Source organism: Podarcis pityusensis (genome assembly GCF_964106645.2).
Source record: "Podarcis pityusensis genome assembly, chromosome: 3".
Taxonomy (NCBI): domain Eukaryota; kingdom Metazoa; phylum Chordata; class Lepidosauria; order Squamata; family Lacertidae; genus Podarcis; species Podarcis pityusensis.
In genome coordinates this window covers 122,617,788-122,637,850 of record NC_138026.1, presented here as the reverse complement: position 1 = coordinate 122,637,850, position 20,063 = coordinate 122,617,788, and the positions used below count along the sequence as shown (strand labels likewise).

Genomic DNA, 20,063 nt, shown 5'->3' with positions numbered 1-20,063 from the left:
GGAGGATGGGGGGAGGATGCTCGGCAGGTGCCAGTTCACCTAAGGCGGGAGCAACGCCTGAGCGACTGAGGTCCTCGCCCTTTTGCCCAATGCCAGCCTGAGATCATCTGCAGGAGCGCCGTGGGGGGTTGTTCCCTGAGTTGGCGAGGCTCCTTCCACGACACCCAGAAGCCAAGCCTTTAGTCCTGTGGAACTCCCTGCCACTGGAGACGCAGCAAGCGCCTTCTGCGCCGGCTTTTTACACACCTACGGGAAACCTTTCGGTTCCCTCTTGACTTGAGCAGGGAATTAAGAGCGCCATCCTTGCCCAACGGCTACTTGACATCTTTCTAACTTCTTTCCGTGGCTGTATATTTTTATTGGCATGAACCATAATAAATGTGGGGGGGGGAGATAATATTAATAGGGAATTGGTATACAAATATTCAGTATTGGAGCACCTTCTGCCCCAGTCCCCCTCCTTGTTCAGGACGTCCTACGCTGCGCCAGTCTCAAGGATGCCAACCTATAATGCTTTGCAGCCAGACTCGGGTACCAGGGCACAGCAAAGCATGCTGGGAAGGAGGATGCCACTAGGTCACAGAGATGCTGCAAAGACTTAACGATAAAAGCCACCTCTCTAACTCCCTAATTATTATTATTTGAACCAAGAGCTGTGGGTCCCTGCCAGTTCTATGATTCTAGGAATGCCAGGAAGTTGCACAAACATAAGTGGCCACAATGATCCTAAACCCAGAAGGAAAATAGGGTGTGGGAGTCCCAGTGCAGCCCATCATCGCCTGAACCCTGTGCCCGCCCCCCTGCAAACACCGCCAGGGCCCTTCCTGGTCTCTGCACAGTTCAAAGCATCTGCAGAACATCTGCAGCGATGCATTTTTGCAAGCACACAGCCTCACATCTCATGAACCCGTGCCCACGGTGGACGTGCGCCCTTCCTGAACGCCAGACCATTTGAGGGCCGGCATGTGAGCGCACCCAGCCAGATGCGCCCAGGAGCGGGCAAAGTCATGGGACGAGGGAAGGAAAACCAGGGGGGCTCTGTAGGTTCATGGCAGACCTACAGGCAGCTGGACCCAAACATGTGGAAGGCAGAAGATATGGGGGGGGGGTGATGCCAACAAGGGGGACCAAGAGGGGAGGGTGGTCCAGGTGCACTTTCCCAAGCACATGGCTAAACGGTGGAACTCACTGCCACTGGAGGCTATGACGCCCTGACCAAAATCGCCCAGATCTCTCAGGCCCAAGATTCCCATAGAAGATTGAGCGTACTTTTTTGTTTGGGGGGGGGGAATTGTGAGACACTTCAGTGCCTGGCTGAGTAAGCAGCTGCCTCAGAAAGCAGACGGGTGAAGGGGGGGGGGGAATATTAGGAAATGAAATCAATAAGTAGATAACCACACATTTTAAAAAAAAAGATACATGCCAAGCAAAACGGAATGCTGCAAGCTATGTAAAAGTATGAAGACTTACATATGATTTGCATAATTATATCCTGCTAATTAGAGGGAAGGCTCTGACCCCCCCCCCAACCTTGTCAGAAGCTGCTCCGTCCCCAAGACTTCTCTACACTTTCAAGCCACTCCTGACTCTCTTGAGGACTAGAAAGTTGCTTCTTTAAACAGCGGAAGCTGAGCTAGCCAGGATGCCAAGTTCCTCTCCCCCCCCCCCCGCATCCAGCTTCCCCCAGGCACGCGGCCAGCCCCCCTCTTGCCCTAGACACACAGAGGGAGAGCAGAGACCCTCAAATTCTCCCAGCCGGCCCCCCAGTCTCTCCATGGGGCTACGAAAGACCCTCAAGTGTGAGGAGGCAGAAAAGGGATTTGGGGAGCCAAGAGATATTGGCCTGCGCTGGTCATTTCTCCTTGGTATGAGAACAAAGGGAAAGGGGGGTGTGCTAGGAAATTGAAGACGCCCTCCCCACATTTCCCCAAGCAGCAAAGCGACATTGCAGGGGGTTAGACTACAGGACCTTTGGGGTCCCTTCCAACTCTAGAATCCTGCGCAATGGGACAGAGGTCGGAGACATTCTGCAGCCCATTCTGGGCTAGGAGAGGAAGGGGAGTGCTAGAGAGACCCAGCAACGCCTCTGGGGCAGCCTAGGCTGGCACTCTTGACCCCCCCCACCCCCACCGTCCACTGCACACACACGGGACCCCCCTCTCAGTGACCCCCACCAAGCACCCAGCAGGACAGCCACCCCTGCTCTGCTCGCAGCCACCCTTTCCCGCTGCCACCCCAAAGCAGCCGCTCCGACCACTACTCACTCCTGCCTTGCATGGCCTCCAATGCACCACCGCCTTGACCCAGGGCAGGACCAGGAGGCAGAGCCCGGCCAAGGCCCCAACCTTCTCTGGGGCAGGCGCAGCGTGGCTTCTTCCCCCTCCCCCAAACACAATTGGATCACAGAATCATAGAGTAGGAAAAGGGCCCCTACGGTCATCTAGTCCAACCCCCTGAAATGCACAGGGTTGGACTAGATGATTGTGAGAACTGTAATTTGGGGGTGGAACAAAAATGGCACACCGTGGACCCCTAGATGTCCGCTGTGCAGGCAAGAGGGATGGGTTGCTCTGGCAAAGTCTCCCTCTCCCATCTCTGGGGCAGAAAGCGCTATGGGGAAGAGCCGTAGTTCAGTGGTAGAAAACACCTGTCCTGCAACCAGGTCAAGCCCCGCCGGCAGCATCTCCAGGCAGGGCTGGGAGACACTCCTGGACAGCTGCTGCCAGTCAGTGCAAACGATACTGATCAAGATGGACCAATGACCTGAACGAGGCAGCTTCCTGTGCTGCCCCCCTTGCAGACAGAACCCCCCACATTCTCTGCGAAGGGGGGCTGACAGAGCAAGCCATCACCTGGAAAGCATAACCCCCCAATAGCATCTCAGAAAACCACAGAACCAGCCCAAGGCCAACACCCAGAGCCCAGACTGAGACCCCTGAGAAATATTGGGCGTGGGGGGAGACTTGGTCCACCTTATTTGTGACACTGGGAGGCAGAAGCGGCAGAATTCACGCTGACCACCCTGGAGGAGCCAAGAGGGGCCCCCAGGGAGAGCCGAGGACCCGTGGGGAGGGGGGCAGAAGGGGGCCCCACCCAGGACGCCGCCACCCCGGGACCCGGGGCGTCCCGGCTCACCTCCCGCTTCCAGCGCGCCAGCCACTCGTCCCGCTTCCTCTTGCTGATGTAGTAAGGGTCCCCTGCCTGGAAGGTCAGGCGCGGCATCGGCCGGGGGCGAAGGCTCGACTCGCAGCCCAGGCCTCCTCCTCGCAGGCGGCCGCGGGATCCCTGCGCGGGGAGAGGAGAGTCAGAAGGGATCGCCGGATCGGGCCGGATGCCCATCTCAGCCGATGCCCCGAGCGCCAGACCTGCTCTGCCCTCCTGCCATTTCCAGGAAAAAAGCACACCAAGAACTCTGGCCAAGGTAAGTTTCAGTAGTGGGAGTGGTCCCTCCTCGCAAATCAATAGTCAATACTTTTGAACGGATTAGTTCTTGTTACTATTGATTTGCGAGTAGGGACCACTCCCGCTATTGAAACTTACAGTGCTTTTTTCTTGGTATATTTAATAACAAGAACTTGTTTCCAAAAGGTGGCCTTCATAAAAGCATTGCTTTTATTTTGGGGGGACAAGGCCGTTTTCATTCCGTTTCTTCAATAATAATAATAATAAAATTATTATTATTATTATTATTATTATTATTGTTGTTGTTGTTGTTGTTGTTGTTGTTGTTGTTGTTAGTTGTTTTTCTCTTTGATATCTGGTGGGAGGGCATTCCACAGGGCGGGTTTCACACGGTTCAGCACCGAGATATTTCTCGGTTTACACTGGACCCCAATACTTGCAACAATTACATTAAAAATAAAAATAAAACAACAAGACTCAGACAAACGTTTCTGAAGACATTCAAAAAGTTGTGTCGAAACGTATATACAAAAAGTATTAACAATTATTAAAGGTGATAGAAATTATGTGGAGCAAAGTGCATTGCTTAGACTGGTAAAATTTTGAATTTACAGGGCTCTGTCGGAAGCGGGGAAATAAAAATATTTCCTCCGTGAACCATTCCCCCCCCCCCCCAGCAGTCAAGATCAGAGCTGCCGCTTTAAGAACAGGAACCTGAGCCTGCTGTTTTCCTCTGCCCTCCTCATCCCGTTTTTCCTTGTGTGTCACACCTTTCAGACTGGGACTGTTTTATTCCTGGTCTTTCTATGAGCCGTTTTCGGCTAAAGCGTATATGCTCTACATCAGGAGTGGGGGGCAGGAATTGGGCAGCCCCCTTAGTCCCCACCCATTGGCTCTGATGGGGGACTTAATCCAAGCGTCCCTGGGAGAGCGCAGCAGGACTCGCACTCTAAGCAAGCAATGCTCCAGCGCGGGGGCCCTGGAAGCTGCTCCCCCCCCCCAAAAAAGAGCCCAGCTGTGCGGAAAATACTTGCCTCCATTTTCAGGGAGTTGTAGTGGTTTTCCTCCTTCTCTTCTTTGCCTGGAAACAGAGAGAGAACAGACTGAGTGCCAGGAGAAATCTGGGCCATGTGGGCCCTTTGGTGGGGGGCAAGTGCCCCCACGCAAAGGAGGGCGTTGTGCCTGTGCTGGGTCTGGTGGCGCCACCCCTCACAGCCAGGGTCCTCCTCTCTCATTTTGCACATTTAAATTGTTACTGGATTTAAAAACTTCGCACAAAATCCAGTATATACACTTCTCTTAACGATTCGACTTCCCATCCTAACATTCGCGATGTTCCCCCCCACCAACAATTTCCTGCTGCCTTGTATTCAATACTTATTCTAAGATACATTTCTTTATTTGCTTTCTTCTCCCTATCCTTTTATTAAATAAACTTTATTATTAAAATAATTCAACATTAATACATATTACAAATATACAAACATACATTTCATACAGTCCTTAAAAATATTCCTACATACCCCACTCAATCCCACAGATACTTCCTTTTGACTTCCAATCTACTCAATTGCAATTTCTATCCACTTCTATTACTTTCTTTCACACACTTTTAAACCAACTTTTCTACTTCTTTTTCTGTTACACATTGTTATCCATCTTATTTAGTATTTCAGTATTTACAACGGAACTTGTTTATTCTAATAGGAGTCCTGATTTTTCAATATGATTTTGCAAGCATCCTTTAAACACCTTCCAGTCCTTGTCTATCTTCTCTTTTGAGATCCTTCCGATTTCTCCCATTGTTTTGGATATATTGTAATACTCCAATAATTTGGCAAGCCACTGTTTTCGTCGGTATTCTACGACTTTTCCAATTTTTCGCAATCAATAGCCTTGCGGCTACTGTTGCGTACAAATATAATCTCTTGTCTTCTTCCTTTAGACTTCCTGGTACCATTCCCAATAGAAAACCTTCTGGTGTTTTCCTAAATGAATATCTGGACATTTTTTCATTTCATTACATATTGTTTCCCAAAATTGTTTGATATTCTTCCTATCCTTTCATTGCTTATACTTCAATACCTGCTCACGATTTCATTTGGTTAGAGCAGTTTTTAAAAATAGTCCGATAAATTTCCATTCTTCCATCGACTTTCCTTCATTCTGGTCCCTTATTTTTGCCGTCGATCTCGCCATTCACCTGAAATTCCATCCCTCGCCTCCTTTCCATTTCTGTGCATACAGATCACAGGCTGTTTTAATCGCCTGCAGAAACAATTTGGGTCCCCCTCTCGTGCCCACCCAGCCTTCCCCCAGCCTCACTGCGCTGGCAAGGGGTGATGGGAGTTGTAGTTCAAAACACCAGCTTGGGCAAAGAGGCACTGGTGCCAACTTCCTGGGGCCCTGGGTGCCCGAGCACCCACAAAACTGCCCACAAAGGGCCCAGGCACCCACAAATTTCAGTGTCAGGGTCACGCACACCGCATGGCGCCCACGGCTCCAGGCATCCATGGTCACGGCGCCAAGCTGGCACTCCCGGGGCGAGGGATAAGCAGCCAGGCTCATTCTGCGTGGCAAAGGCAGCTCCTTGAAGGTTCTGCCTGGCTTCTTGCGTCCTGGGTCTGTGTCCCCTCTTAACAATATCACTTTACATCTTTACATATATAATAAAAAGCTGTTCCGCCCGGCCTTTGGTTTGGACTACGTCTGACCCTTATGTTTCCCTCCCCTTATGGTCTTGATTTATCGGCTACAGTGGTACCTCGGGTTACATACGTTTCAGGTTACAGACTCCGCTAACCCAGAAAAAGTACCTCGGGTTAAGAACTTTGCTTCAGGATGAGAACAGAAATCGTGCAGCAGCGGTACAGCAGCAGCGGGAGGCCCAAATTAGCTAAAGTGGTGCTTCAGTTAAGAACAGTTTCAGGTGAAGAACGGTCCTCCGGAACGAATTAAGTACTTTAACCTGAGGTACCACTGTACTTTTAAAATGAGGCTGCATTTTAAATTGCATTTTAACCTGTATTTTAAATTGGTTTCCCCTTGCCCCATCATATTTTTTTATTGTGATTTTATTGGTGTTAGCTGCCCGGAGCCCAGCTCTGGCCAGAGAGGGCGGGGTATAAATAAAATTTATTATTATTATTATTATTATTATTATTATTAATTGCCTATCGACCACTTCAATCTGCAGAACTGGCACTGCATGATACCCACTCCACATTTGTAAGAAAGTGCTATTTTGGTGTGGCAGCAGCTATCCTTCGGAACTCCCTGCCTGTTGAGACCAGGCTGGCGTCTTTGCCACACTCTTTCTGGCAGCAGCTAAAGACATTCTTGTTTAGACAGGCCTACCCAGGTGTTTTAAACTGGCATCAACTTTCCAATCTGCTTTCGGTTTATTACTGATTTTATCTTTAAAGAGTTGTTTTTACTGATAATTTTTGTATTCTCTTTGTAAAGTGCTTTGAGGGTTGTTGGGTTGGTTTGTTTTACAATCAAGGGGTGTATGAATCTTATGAAATAAAAAAGTCAATTGCCCTTTGAACGGTCTCTCTAAATTGCTCCCATGTCAGTTTTCTGTTCCTTGGGGGCGTGGGAGGGTTAATAAGAGAGCACTATGTATGATGCATGATGCTGTAAAAAATGAAAATAGAATCAAAGCCTTGCAGGAACAGAAAACTGACAGTGGAACAATTCAGAGAGGTGATTCAAGGGGCGGTCCAGCACTTTCTCAGCACAGGTAATAATAATAATATTAATAATAATAATAATAATAATAATAATAATAATAATAATATCATAGAATTGTAGAAAGGACCCTGAGAGTCATCTAGTCCACCCCCTACAATGCAGAAATACAAATTATTTTTACTCTTTGCACCCTGCCCACCTGTCTGGGTTGCCCCAGCCTCTCTGCGCACAGAGCCTGACTTCTGACATTTTGTGTGGGGTGGCGAAAAATATTCCTCTTTTTCCCTCCCCGAGAGAAGTTCCCTCTCCTTCCACCCCTCGGTCAATTCTCCCCTGGGCAGGGTGGGTGTTTTATTTTTATCTTCTATGAGATGCATGCGCACCCCACCAGCAACTGCTTTCAGGGCAGCTTACGAAAACTAAACCTCTCAAAGCATCACCATCATCATTTAAATACAGCAGCACAGGAAGATGCAGAGCAGCAGACAAGGGAAACCAGGAATTAAAATCAAATGTATTCAACATTTTTGAAAAACAAAGTGAGTGGGGAGAAAGCAAGGCGAGTTTCCCTGGACAGATAGGGGCCACAAATGAAAAGGACCTGTCTCTCTCTCTCTCGTCTCTTCAGCTGCCCCCCAGCTGGGCAAGGCCTGGGCACAGGTGGCAGCAAAGCAGCCCTTCCAGGCTTCCTCCCTTGCCCCGCTTCATTCGCACCCAAGCCAGGCAGGCCTTCCAAGGGGATCCCCAGCTCTCCGCGTGGACCTCGGATCAGTAGCGGTTGAAGTCACTTCTAGCGCAACACCCTAATTTGCTGGGGGGCGGTGGCCCCATGGATCAGGCATGACAGCCATCTGATCGACTGTGGAACTCCCTGCCACAGGACTGCCACTAACCTCAATGGCTTTAAGGGAGGAGGGGACAAATTTGTGGAGGAGGAGAGGGCGACTTAGGGCCCCTAGCCAGGAGACCTCTGCTCTGCCATCGGAGGCAGGAAATGTTTCTGAAACCAATTTTTTTTGGGGGGGGGGGGAGATGCCCAGATCCTGCTTGTCGTTTCCCCATAGGCAGCCCCGATCCGGCAGGCTCTTTTTAAGGCCTTATGGTAGCCAGAACATGGGCGACTGGGAGATGATATACAACGAAATGAAAAAAATATATGTTAAAAATAACCTTTGTTAAGAAACCAGAAGCTTTTCTATTAGGAATTTCAGGTACCGACATACCAAAGGAGCAGAAAAGACTCTTTTATGTATGGAACAACAGCTGCCTGGATGTTGTTAGTCCAAAGTTGGAAAGAAGACAAAGTCCCGACCAGAGAAGAATGGCAAACTAAGCTGATGGATGATGCAGAGATAATAATAATAATAATAATAATAATAATAATAATAATAAATTTTATTTATACCCTGCCCTTCCTGGTTCAGAAAACCGGGCTCAGGGCGGCTAACAACAAATTTAAAACACTTAATTGATGGCAAAGCTGACTGGAAAACTCAGAAACCAAGAGGATAAAAACTTTATGAAAGAATGGGGGAAACTTATAGGTTACCTAGGAGACCACTGTAAGCAGATTGAAACAGGAGCAGGATTCTGACTCACTTCTAGTGCAAAGAATATTATGGCAAATACGGTTTGATATAATAACTGGAGTACGTATGAATATGCAGTTGCAGATTCTTGAAATAAGACCCCACGGTGGGAATTGGGGGGGGGGGGGAGTCTGGGGATTCAGAGAATCTCTTTATACAGATATATTTTCACTAAGCTGTGTTTATTTGTACAGTGGTACCTCTGGCTGCGAACAGGATCCGTTCCTGTTCGTAACCATTTCTGGTACTTCCGGGTCTATGCAGGACACAACCTGAAAATGCTCAACCTATAATAAGACAAAAACCAAAAAGTGAAGTGAAAAAGAAATGGGAGTGTCTAAATGAATACCTTAAAAGCCAAGGTTTGAGGACAGAAATCTGGCTGAGTCTGGAATAACCTTGCGAAGTGAAAAGATAAGAAAGGGATCTATATCTAGATGCTGGGATAGAGATGATCAGGAAAACAGGAAGACACAGTGAGAGGTAAAGGAGGTGCTGTGGGATTGATAGAAGTCAATGTTTTGTTGTTTTTATAGTGTTTATATTATTAACTTGTAAGATATGGATTTGTTTTGCTTTTTTTAGTTGTTGTTGCTTTTTCAGTTTTTCGAATGTTGGTTTTTGTGTGTTGTGTATTGTTGTTTTTCGTGTTGTTGTTGTTGTGTGGAAAATACTAATAAAATGTATTTTAAATAAATAAATAAATAAGAAAACACTCAACCTGAAGCAAACGTAACATGAGGCACGACTGTATTTTGTATTTGTAAAACCAATAAAAACGATTTACGAAAAAGAAGAAGAAGAACACGGGCGACTGCAGCCAGGCCCCTCGATCTCCCTGTCCATTCAAAGCTGGTCTGGGCGGCTGCCCTCAACTGCACCCCATTTCCAGGTCACCCAGCAAGATTGGGGGGGGCAGGAAACTCACCTCCCTCTACCTGCCAAGGGAGCCCCTTCCTCAAAGCAGGTGGGGAGAAGCCCCAGAGAAGTGGAGGAGAGGGAAGAATGGGGAGAAGCCCCGGGAAGCCATGGGGGGGAGTGCCTGACGCCTGCAGGGGACAGGATATGCCAAACAGGAACCGAAGGGGGTCAAGCGTTGGCTCAGCGTCTGCATTCTCCGCCCCCCTCCATGAGAGCCGCCAGTTTCCTGTGTTGTCTTTTTCGCAGGTAACAGAGGCCGCAGCTCAGCTTAAAAATAGCACCCAGCCTGAAATTTGGGTGTGGGCGGGGGGCAGCGGAAGAGAGCACCTCTGCAAGGCGGTGGCGGGGGGGCGGGTGTCAGGAAGGACGAACGCACAGGCTGCGTGGGAACAGGTGGGGGCAGAGAGACGGCAGCGACGAGAGCGTAAGATCACAAAAACCACGCCGGTGGATCAGGGCAAGAGCCCGTCCTGTTCTCACAGCGGCAACGAGGACCTAGGAGTCCAGAGAGACTGCCTCTGGGACTGGAGGCTCCATTAGAAGCTGCCGGATCGTGCAAACCTTCCCGTTCTCACCCCAGGTGCCCCAAAGGGTGCGGGCAGGATCTGAGCGCAACAACAAAACTCTCCCCTCCACCGGTTTCCAGGATCCAGGATTCACAAGTGTTGCTGCCTCGACAGCCCTCTCCTCCTCCTCCATGAATTTTTCCAAACCTCTTTTAAATCCATTCACGTTGGTGGCCCTCACAGCCTCTTGTGGGAGGGAGTTCCACCGTCTAACTATAATAATAATAATTTATTATTTGCACCCTGCCCATCTGGCTGGGCTTCCAACAAAGATTAAAAATACATTAAAGTGTCACACATTAAAAACTTCCCGGAACAGGGCTGCCTTAAGATGTCTTCTGAATGTCAGGTAGTTGTTTATCTCTTTGACATCTGGAGGGAGGGCGTTCCACAGGACGCGTGCCACTGCCGAGAAGGCCCTCTGCCTGGTTCCTTGTAACCTCACTTCTCGCAGGGAGGGAACCGCCAGAAGGCCCTTGGAGCTGGACCTCTGTGTCCGGGCTGAACGATGGGGGTAGAGACGCTCCTTCGGGTATATTGGGCTATTTAGGGCTTTAAAGGTCAGCACCAACACTTTGAATTGTGCTCTGAAACGTACTGGGAGCCAATGTAGGTCTTTCAAGACCGGTGTTATATGGTCTCGGCGGCCGCCCCCAGTCACCAGTCTAGCTGCCGCATTCTGGATTAGTTGTAGTTTCCGGGTCACCTTCAAAGGTAACCCCACATACAGCGCATTACAGTAGTCCAAGCAGGAGATAACCAGAGCATGCACCACTCTGGTGAGAGTCTGTGGGCAGGGAGGGTCTCATCCTGCGTACCAGATGGAGCTGGTAAACAGCTGCCCTGGACACAGAACTGACCTGCGCCTCCATGGACAGCTGTGAGTCCAGAATGACCCCCAGGCTGCGCACCTGGTCCTTCAGGGACACAGTTACCCCATTCAGGACCAGGGAGTCCCCCACACCCGCCCGCCTCCTGTCCCCCAAAAACAGTACTTCTGCCTTGTCAGGATTCAACCTCAATCTGTTAGCCGCCATCCATTCTCCAACTGCCTCCAGACACTCACACAGGACCTTCACCACCTTCACTGGTTCTGATTTGAAAGAGAGGTAGAGCTGGGTATCTTCCGCATATTGATGAACACCCAGCCCAAACCCCCTGATGATCTCTCCCAGCGGCTGTGTGTAGATGTTGAAAAGCATGGGGGAGAGGACAGAACCCTAACTATGTGCTTTGTGAATAAGGACTTTCTTTTATCCATCCCAAAAGCGCTAACATGTGCGATTCTGCCCACAATGCGCAGGGAGAAATTCAGGGCAGCTGCCACTGCCCCCAACACCTCAACACTCTGCACAGAAGTTCTCCTACAAGAGGGCAGCTCGGCTCATGGTAGGGGACGTCCCGGTGGATTGGGCCCCATGGGAGGGCCGGATCCTGCTGGGCTCTCTTCCGCTGCTCCACTTGCTGGAGAAAGAGCCTGTTCACCCTCTTTGTGGCTCATCAAAATTTGGGTTTTATGATATCTACGTGTCTTATCTGTTGTGCAACACACCCCAAACACAGACTATTCCTTTCCCCCTTTTGGGTCCCTCCAAAGATCTGGGAAATGTTGGCGTTTTGCCACCCTGTGAACAGCCCCCTCCTCCTTGATGGGGACGCACAGCCTTTCAGAAGCTGCCTCCCTGCCTTGTCCCCAGCCAGTATCCTCTGGACCTGGGATGCCCAGGCTGGATGCTCTGGGGTCCCAAAGTCTGGAGGGTGGGGAGGGGGCAAAGCCTCTCTGCTCCTGCCCTCCCCAAATAAATCCCTGGCCAGCTCAGCAACAACTCCGGGGCTGCTGGCGGCCGCCTCCTTCCTCCGGGGGTCCCTGGCTTCCAGAATTTCCATCTGGCCAAGCCTTGGCCGGGAGGAGGCCCCCTCCCAAGGAACAATCCTGGCACAGCGGCAGAGGAAGACCCCTCCCCTCGCAGGCTCCCCGCCAGCAGGAAACCTAAGCTGCCTGGGAACATGGAACGACTCTGCCATTCTCCTCCACCGCCCTGGAAAAAGCCCCCCCCCACCCCGGATTTCTGGGGCAGGAGGAATTCCTCAGGCAGGAGCCACCAGGGGGCAGGGGGGGCAGGCAGGAGGGAGCGTAGACCCTCCTGGGAAGGATCCTGCTGCCTCCTGCCCAAAAGGGCTCACGTCACTGTTCTGCTGCCCCTTCCTCAGGACACAACATTGGGCACCCTGAAAGGCTGCCAGACGAGGGAGATGGGCAGATTTCACCCATAGGGCACAAGCCCCACACTAAGGCGGGGCAGGGGGCTCCCATGAATTTCAGGGACCTTCCTGGGAGGGAGGGGGCAGGTGGAAAATCATTTATTGTTATTGTTATTGTTGTTGTTGTTGTTGTTGTTATTATGCCACCCATCTGGCAGGTTGCCCCAGCCACTCTGGGCAGCTTCCAACAAATTATAAAACCACAGTAAACCATTGCACATGGAAAACTTCCCCACTCTCCAGCCTGTGCTTGCGCAAGAGAGCATCCTGATGGGTCGCGCCAATGCAGGGTGGGGCCAGGGAGCTGGGGCCCCCAGAAAATTTTCAGTGAAGGGGCTGGGCCCCTCAAAGTTCCATGCAGCCGTGCATGCAGGCCGTGGGGCGGGCACACAAGCCGCAGGGTGTCCGCAAGTGATGCCAGCATGCCGTGGGGCATGGCCGCACGGCACGAGCCCCTAGCAGGGTGTGCCGACGCTGTGCGGCCTAGGGCCTCCTCAATCGGGAGGGCAAGGCGGTGCGCATGGAAACATCGGAAGAGACTGGCTCCTGGATCAGGCCATGGCCCCCCCTTGTCCGGCCTCCTGCTCTCACCATGCCAACCAGATGCCCCAGTGGGAATGCCTCCTTTGTGCGCTCTCTCTCTCTCACACACACACACACACAACTTGTCAACACCTCTGAAGGCAGCTCTTCTGGCCGGCAACCCAAACCCCAGCCCCACTTGGCTGCCCGCTTTGTGGGCTTCTGAGCCGGTCGCTGCCCTGGCAGCTGCTCTCCCTCGCCCAAGCCAACGGGCAGACCCACCCAGCAGCCAGGCTGGCCCTGGCACCTGCAGGCCGGATCCTGGAGCCACCTATGGACGTGGGCAGTCTAGTGGACTGCACAGAGAGCTTTTTTGGAAGACGGTAGAGAGACTTCCTGACTCAAGAGCTTAGGAAGTGTGTGTTACGGGAGTCCATTCTCTTGATTTATCGCCACGCAGGTCCCCCCTCAAGATCCTTGGTTCCTTCTCTTCTCACGGAATCCTCACAAGAACCCTGTGAGGGAGGCCAGGCTGAGAGGCAGGGACTGGCCCAAGGCCACGCCCAGATTCAAACCCTGGGTGTCTCCCAGGTCCTAGTCAGACACGCTAACCACTACACCACACTGTCTCTGCACAATAGCCCTTCCCATTGCAGGAGTCCAGAAGCAAGAGCATCATGTCACCAGCTTCCCAGGTGACCCTTAGTCCATCACCCACATAGCTGGCATAACTAGGCACACATCGTACAATCACAGAATTGCAGAGTTGGAAGGGACCCTGAGGGACATCTAGACCAACCCCCTGCAAGGCTGGAATAAAGAAGGCAACCTTTGCCAACCTTGTGCCCTCCAGATCTTTCGGTCTGTAGCTTTCGCTACACGGCCAGGCTGGCAGGGACCAACAGGGCACCAGGTTGGTGAAGGTAGAGCTACATGAACTCCCAAGTCAGAATTCCTGCATTGCAGGGGGTTGGGCTGGATGACCTTTGGGGGTCCCCTTCCAATTCTATGATTCTAGGCCACCCTCCTTGGTCTGAGCAGCTGAGAAGGAAAGCGGGCACAGGCTTCAAGGGGCAGCAGAGCAAAGCCAGCTTCCACGAACGAGAAACAGATGCACACTCCAGTGAATCGAATGCCATCTGCAGCATCAGGCCTGCCCCTCTCGGGTGCCTCACCACTATAAAGTGATTTCTTAAAGCACATGCATGTTCATTCTGCGCCTTACAGTAAAGGATGCTGGGGGGGGGGGGGTTATAATTGCAAAACTACTCCAGGATCTGGGATATTGGAGATGTCACTGGTGCTAGCCAATCAGCCCTGCCCACAGACGGAATTCGTTTGCAAAGGTTGCAGCACTGTTTCCTTCAGGAAGAAATGTTACGTTTGGACTGAATGTGGAAAGGGGGCAACTGTGAGGTTCCTTAAAGCTAAGTGATCCCTTGGCTGAGCCTCATTTTCACCCCCCAGAGCCTGACCTCCCCCCTACACTGACTAGTCCCCCCTGCCCCCCGCTTGCAGTGTGTGTGGCAAGTGCCCCAACCGAAGACCCTTCCCACGTCCCCATCTCACCTTCGCTGGCAGGGGGGTCGGGGCTGTCCTTAGGGGTGCAGCGGCCGTTCTCCAAGGCCCGCCCCCCCACCTCGCCCTCCGGGAGGCTGCTGGCCTCGTCCTCGCTGGGCTGCCGGCCCTTCAGGTCGGTGGTGGTGCTGCCGCTGTTCTCGGGGCTGCCCGTCCCCACGTCTCCATTGGGCACTTGCTCCACGGGGCTGGTGTTGTGGGCAGGCGGGGGGCACTTGGGCGCTGAGGCTGTGTCTTTGGGGGCTTCTGCGCTCTCCACCTGAAAGGGAAAAAGGCAAGACAAAAGCGGGAAGAGGGCGTGAGGCGCTTCTTCGCACCCTCCGGGTCGAGGGAGGGGTCTTGGGCAGGGAGGGGCATCGTCCAAGACCCTCTGAAGGAATGACCCTTGACTGACAGCCTGGGAGGGAGGGAAGGGGGGGGAGCCAACTTCAGGCAAACAGGGACCAGAGAAGTAGCAACTCGCTGCAGGTGAGAATTCTCAAAGAAGACACATTTCCTTTTTTAAAAATATGCACTTCAGGAGTATGGTGTTTTCATACACACAAATACACACATACACATAAAATTTTTGTTAACTTCTCCGTTTTACAATTTAAATATACTCATTTAAACATTCTTAAAATATGACTTCCCTTCTTCTCTTTCCATGGTTCATTTTGCATATCACAAATCCCCGCATATTCTACAAAAACTAAACCATTCAGTATTCCATTATTGCATCCGTCAAAACTTATTTGCACTGTTGAATTTATCTGAATGCTGGCAACATTTTCAGGTGTGCACAATTTCCCCCCGTATATTCAATAAACATTTTCCAATCTTCTCTAAACGTTTATGACGTTTTCTGCCTAACCCTAAAACAAATGCAGCCAAGAGATTTGCGGGAGAAACAACGACTTTTCGGCAGAGCCATCACTGCACATGGGGAAATAGGGGCATTTATAGAATCAGAGAATTATAGGGTAGACTCCCAGGGTCAGAGAGTCCAACCCCCTGCAGGGCAGGAATTGAAATTGAAGAATCCCCAACAGGTTAAAAAATTCAAATGAAGGTGAGTTCAGCACCTTCCGAGGTGGTCAAAGATGTTTGGGGAGCTTTTCTACACACAGCCACAAAACCATCTGCAAAACTCGTTTCCCACAAGCACCTGCCGGAAAGAGGAAGCTCGAAGAGATGTCCTTAACCCCCCCCCCCAAGTGTGGTGTGACCATCAGAGGGTGGGCTGGGCCTGGGAGAGCAGGGTTCAAATCCCGACTCCGCCAGGAAGCTCACTGGATGATCTGGGGCCAGTCCTCATTTCTCATCCGCCGAACTACCTCGCAGGGGTGTTGTGAGAATAGAAGGGAGGGGAGAGGGGAGCTCTGTGGGTTTGGGACAGAAGCCCACAGCCAGCAACTCTCAAGGAGTCCTCTCCGGCGTGATGTTGTTACGAAGAGCGCACTTGCCTTGCGCAAAGAAGTTACGCCACTTGTCCCAAACCGACTTCTTTAAATCAGGTTTTTGGCTGAAGCAGAGCTCAGGTGAGAAGAATCCCCCTCCTTCTCTTTGCTGCTCGTTTGTCTCTGAAACTCTTTCCTGCCCCCCTTTTCTCCCTCTCCCCACAAGCTGCTGGACAGCCCCCAGTTGGCACCCCCTTGAAGAAACTGGTCGGGATTTGCAGGCCTTGACTCACCGGCGGAGGGAGAAATAAATCTGGTTCCATTGCAAGTGCAGAGATGCGGACAGGGAGCAGAGAAACGGACAGGGCACCCCTTCGGCTGGCCCCCAGCGCCCTCCCAAGGAATAACACCCAAGTGAGACAGGAAAGGAACATGTTAACAGGCAATGTTCTTGGGGGGCCCTTTGACACCTCTTTTCACCCACAGCCATATGCCTTCTGCTCTTAAATTCGCTTCCCTTTGATTCCAGACGGATTGACCTTACGAGGCAATCAGCCATTTGGTGGGGCCAAAGTCTCTGCCCCCCCCCCCCCGGCGCCAAATGGGCTTCTGCGGGGGGGGGTGAAGGATGCTTCAAATGGCCTTTCCAGGAGGGACCCAAAGACTGGCAAGGCTGCCACCACTCAGAGGCCTGGTCTGAGCGGCGTAGCCAGACATCCGAAGCCTCTTCAAGAACATAAGGGGGTCTGCTGGATCGGGTCCACCTAATCCAGCATCCTGTTCTCGCAGATGCCCATTTGGGGATACCCGCAATCAGGATTCGAGCACAAGAGCAAAACTCTGCTCTCCTGTGGCTTCCAGAAACTGGGATTTTGGTCACGCAGGCAGTGCATCACCACTGTGGCTTTTTGGGAAGGACTGCAGCCGTCCTGTGCTCCTCAGGCAGACACACAACTCTGGGTACCAGTTTTTTTTATTCTGGGTACCAGTTTTTCCTCTCCCCCCCCCCCCGGGTGATTTTAGCCAATCAGGGGCCACACCACGAAGGCAACCCCTCCACGGAGTCAGGTAGCCAATCTGAGTGGGCCACAAGACAACATCACTGCGGGCAAACAAAAGGGGGAGAAGAAGGGATGCCTGTTGCCAAGGCAACAAGGTTGGCAGCTCCCAGCATCCTGTTGCTGCACTGGAGGCTCCATTGGCCACCAGGAAGGGAAGGCAAGGACCAGGAGCATCACCCCCATCCTCATCAGCCTGGTTGCCTTGGCAACAGAGGGAGGCATTCCCTCCTCTCCTGTGAGCATCCTGCCTCCCCTTCCTTCCCAGCCAAAAGGCAGCTTTCCAGGGCAAAAAGCAAGGTGGGGAGGATCCTGCCCTCTGCATCTGGCGGAAAGTGGTTGTTTGAGGGAACAGGGCACCCCAAAAAGTGGGGTTGCCTGCCAACAGCGACTGAAGATTGTCAATGCATACACAAGAGTATTAAACACACACACACACACACACACACACACACACACGATTCTCCCACAAGTGAGGTCAAGTTAATCCTTAGGTACAAAACAGCAGCATCTCTCTCTTCCCACTCTCCTAGGGCGACACGAGGCAAGAAGTAGGTGAGTATCATAGCAGGCCTTTTTTATTTGGGGGGGGGCGTCAACAGTGGCGCCACCTCAGAGCCTTGTCCTCGGTCTTGCTCACTGGACGAGCACCCCATCTAAGACGCAGCCAGATCCAAACACAACAGAACGGACTTCCCGGCTGAATTGGGGAGCACGGACACTTGCTATAGCAACAGAGCCAGTTAGTAGTCCTCCCAACGGGAACTTTGCCACCTTGTGAGGCAGCTGCCAACAATCTACTATTGAGGGTGGTGGACTTTCCTACGTTGGAAATTTTTTAACACGGTCATCTGTCAGGGATGCTTCACTAGAGATTCCTGCAACAGGGGGTTGGACTAGATGACCCTCGAGGTCCCTTTCAATTCTAGGATTCTAGGAGCAGCCCATCTTATGACCCAGCAAACCGAAAGCTGGTTTTCAATGAGTTTGCTGTCACAACCATCCAAGGACTAAGTCAGTCCCTTCACCCAAATGTCAACCGCAGAATCAACTGGGCACATGCAGCCCAGCGGTTAAAGGACCCCAATCCCACAATCAGCCGTGAACCCGGTCCTGACTACACAACACATATAGCACTGGCCTACCTTGCAAAGTTGTCGTAAGGATCAGAGAGAGAGCCATTCAGAAATGGCAGGTTTTAAAAAGGGCAACTCTCCAAATCCTACCGCCAGGAATAACGCAGTGAAGAAGAATCTGGTTGGAGCAGACGGGCCTCTGGGCTGACCCAGCCCCACGGAAGCCGTCACCCCGCCCCACGGAGCCACCCACTCACTTTCCTGCACGTGGCGCAGAGGGAGGGACTGGGCCAGGGGGCAGCGAGAACAAGGGCTTCCTCCTGCTCCCTGGAGGCCCATGTCCCCGCGAGGACGGGCTCTCCCAAAATAGTACCCTCGACCCATCCACACAGAGCGGCATGCAAAGTGGGGCCGGCCCCACTCTCTTCCGCAAGGGACACCTGGGGAGGGGCAGAGCAGGGAGAATTTCAGGCTGACACAAGGGACCCACAACAGGCGAGTTCACAACTCTCCCACATTGTGATGGTGAATAGTCATCACCCTCCGCAGCTGTAAATCACGCACTTGTGGCCCACAACTCTTCCTTCCTTCCTTCCCCTTTCCGCTCTGCCCAGGAACTGACCTCCTTGCCTTGCGCAGGCTGAGCACCAGGAGGGATGTGACCCATGCGCAGGGCCTCCTGCAAATTCAGCATGCGCAACACAAAGCAGGCTGCAGCGGCTGCGCAACTTCGTATCTGTGGTAAGGAAGCACGGAGGCGCCATTTCAGAAAGTGCTCTCTGCATGGGGGAGCACCAGGGGTTTTCCCCCTCCTCTCACCAGAAGCAGAAGCAGAAATTGTGGGGAGACCCACATTTGGGCGAGGGGGGGCAGAGTTTGCTGGTCTGGTTGGTGCTGCAAAAAGCCCGACAGAGACTGCCGCCCCCAACGCAGCCACACGATTGAGGAAGCTCCACCCTGTTCCCATTTTACAGGTGGGGAAGTGAAGTGAGACAGGAATGTCACACAGGGAAACTACAGCAGAGCAGGATCCCATCTGCCCCCCCCCCCCGCCCCCAGCAGCCACTGAAGCAAACCATCATTGGAGACGGCAGGCAAGGAAACCCGATTCATAAGAACAGGAGGTCATCTATCTAGATTCCTAGGTAATAATAATAATAATAATAATAATAATAATAATAATAAATTTATTTATACCCTGCCCATCTGGCTGGGCTTCCCCAGCCACTCTGGGTGGCTTCCAACAAAATATTAAAATACAGTAATGCATCAAACATTAAAAGCTTCCCTAAACAGGTCTGCCTTCAGATGTCTTCTAAAAGTCTGGTAGTTATTTTTCTCTTTGACATCTGGTGGGAGGGTGTTCCACAGGGCAGGTGCTACCACCGAGAAGGCCCTCTGCCTGTTGCTTGGGGCGTTGGACTGATCTGGAAGGGATGTAGGGAAGGGATGGGAGGGGAAAAGAGGCTTCAAAGCAATCCCCCCCCCCAACAGCCCAATCTAAGGGGCAGTTTAGCACACCTTATTCTTCTTTGGTGATCACTCACTAGCTGAGTAAGATGGTCTTCCATAAACATGGTTTTAACAGTGATTCCATGAGTGACTGTGGAGGCCAATTCTGGATCCACACGTCCTTCCACAGTGGGGACATTGGTTTCTGGGCGGGAGTTGATCACGGTGTGGATTTGCCAAGCATGGCTTCCTCTTAGCACATTTCTCCCTTGCGTCCTGAGTTCGAGTGTCTTCAAAGCCCAGGACACCTTTGGTAAAGGCTGTTCTCCAACTGGAGCGCTCGCAGGCCAGTGTTTCCCAATTGTTGGTGCTTATACTACATTTTTTTTAGATTGGCCTTGAGAGAGTCTTTAAACCTCTTTTGTTGACCACCAGCATCACGCTTTCCATTTTTAAGTTCGGAATAGAGTAGTTGTTTTGAAAGAAAATCATCAGGCATCCAAACAACATGACCAGTCCAACGAAGTTGATGTTGAAGAATCATCGCTTCAACACTGGGGAT

General features: G+C 51.6%; 1 protein-coding gene across 5 annotated transcripts in view; it reads right to left on the bottom strand.

Moving 5' to 3' along the window:
* DNMT3A (DNA methyltransferase 3 alpha) overlaps positions 1-20,063 on the bottom strand; it is an 85,848-nt gene that overhangs the window by 40,088 nt on the left and 25,697 nt on the right. For all 5 annotated transcript variants that reach the window (XM_081000056.1, XM_081000058.1, XM_081000060.1 and 2 more), the window contains exons 4-6: positions 14,528-14,795; positions 4,437-4,483; positions 3,136-3,285 (exon numbers count right to left, since the gene is read on the bottom strand). In XM_081000056.1, the coding sequence (XP_080856182.1) occupies positions 3,136-3,285; positions 4,437-4,483; positions 14,528-14,795 (465 nt within the window). The remainder of the gene's footprint in view (positions 1-3,135; positions 3,286-4,436; positions 4,484-14,527; positions 14,796-20,063) is intronic.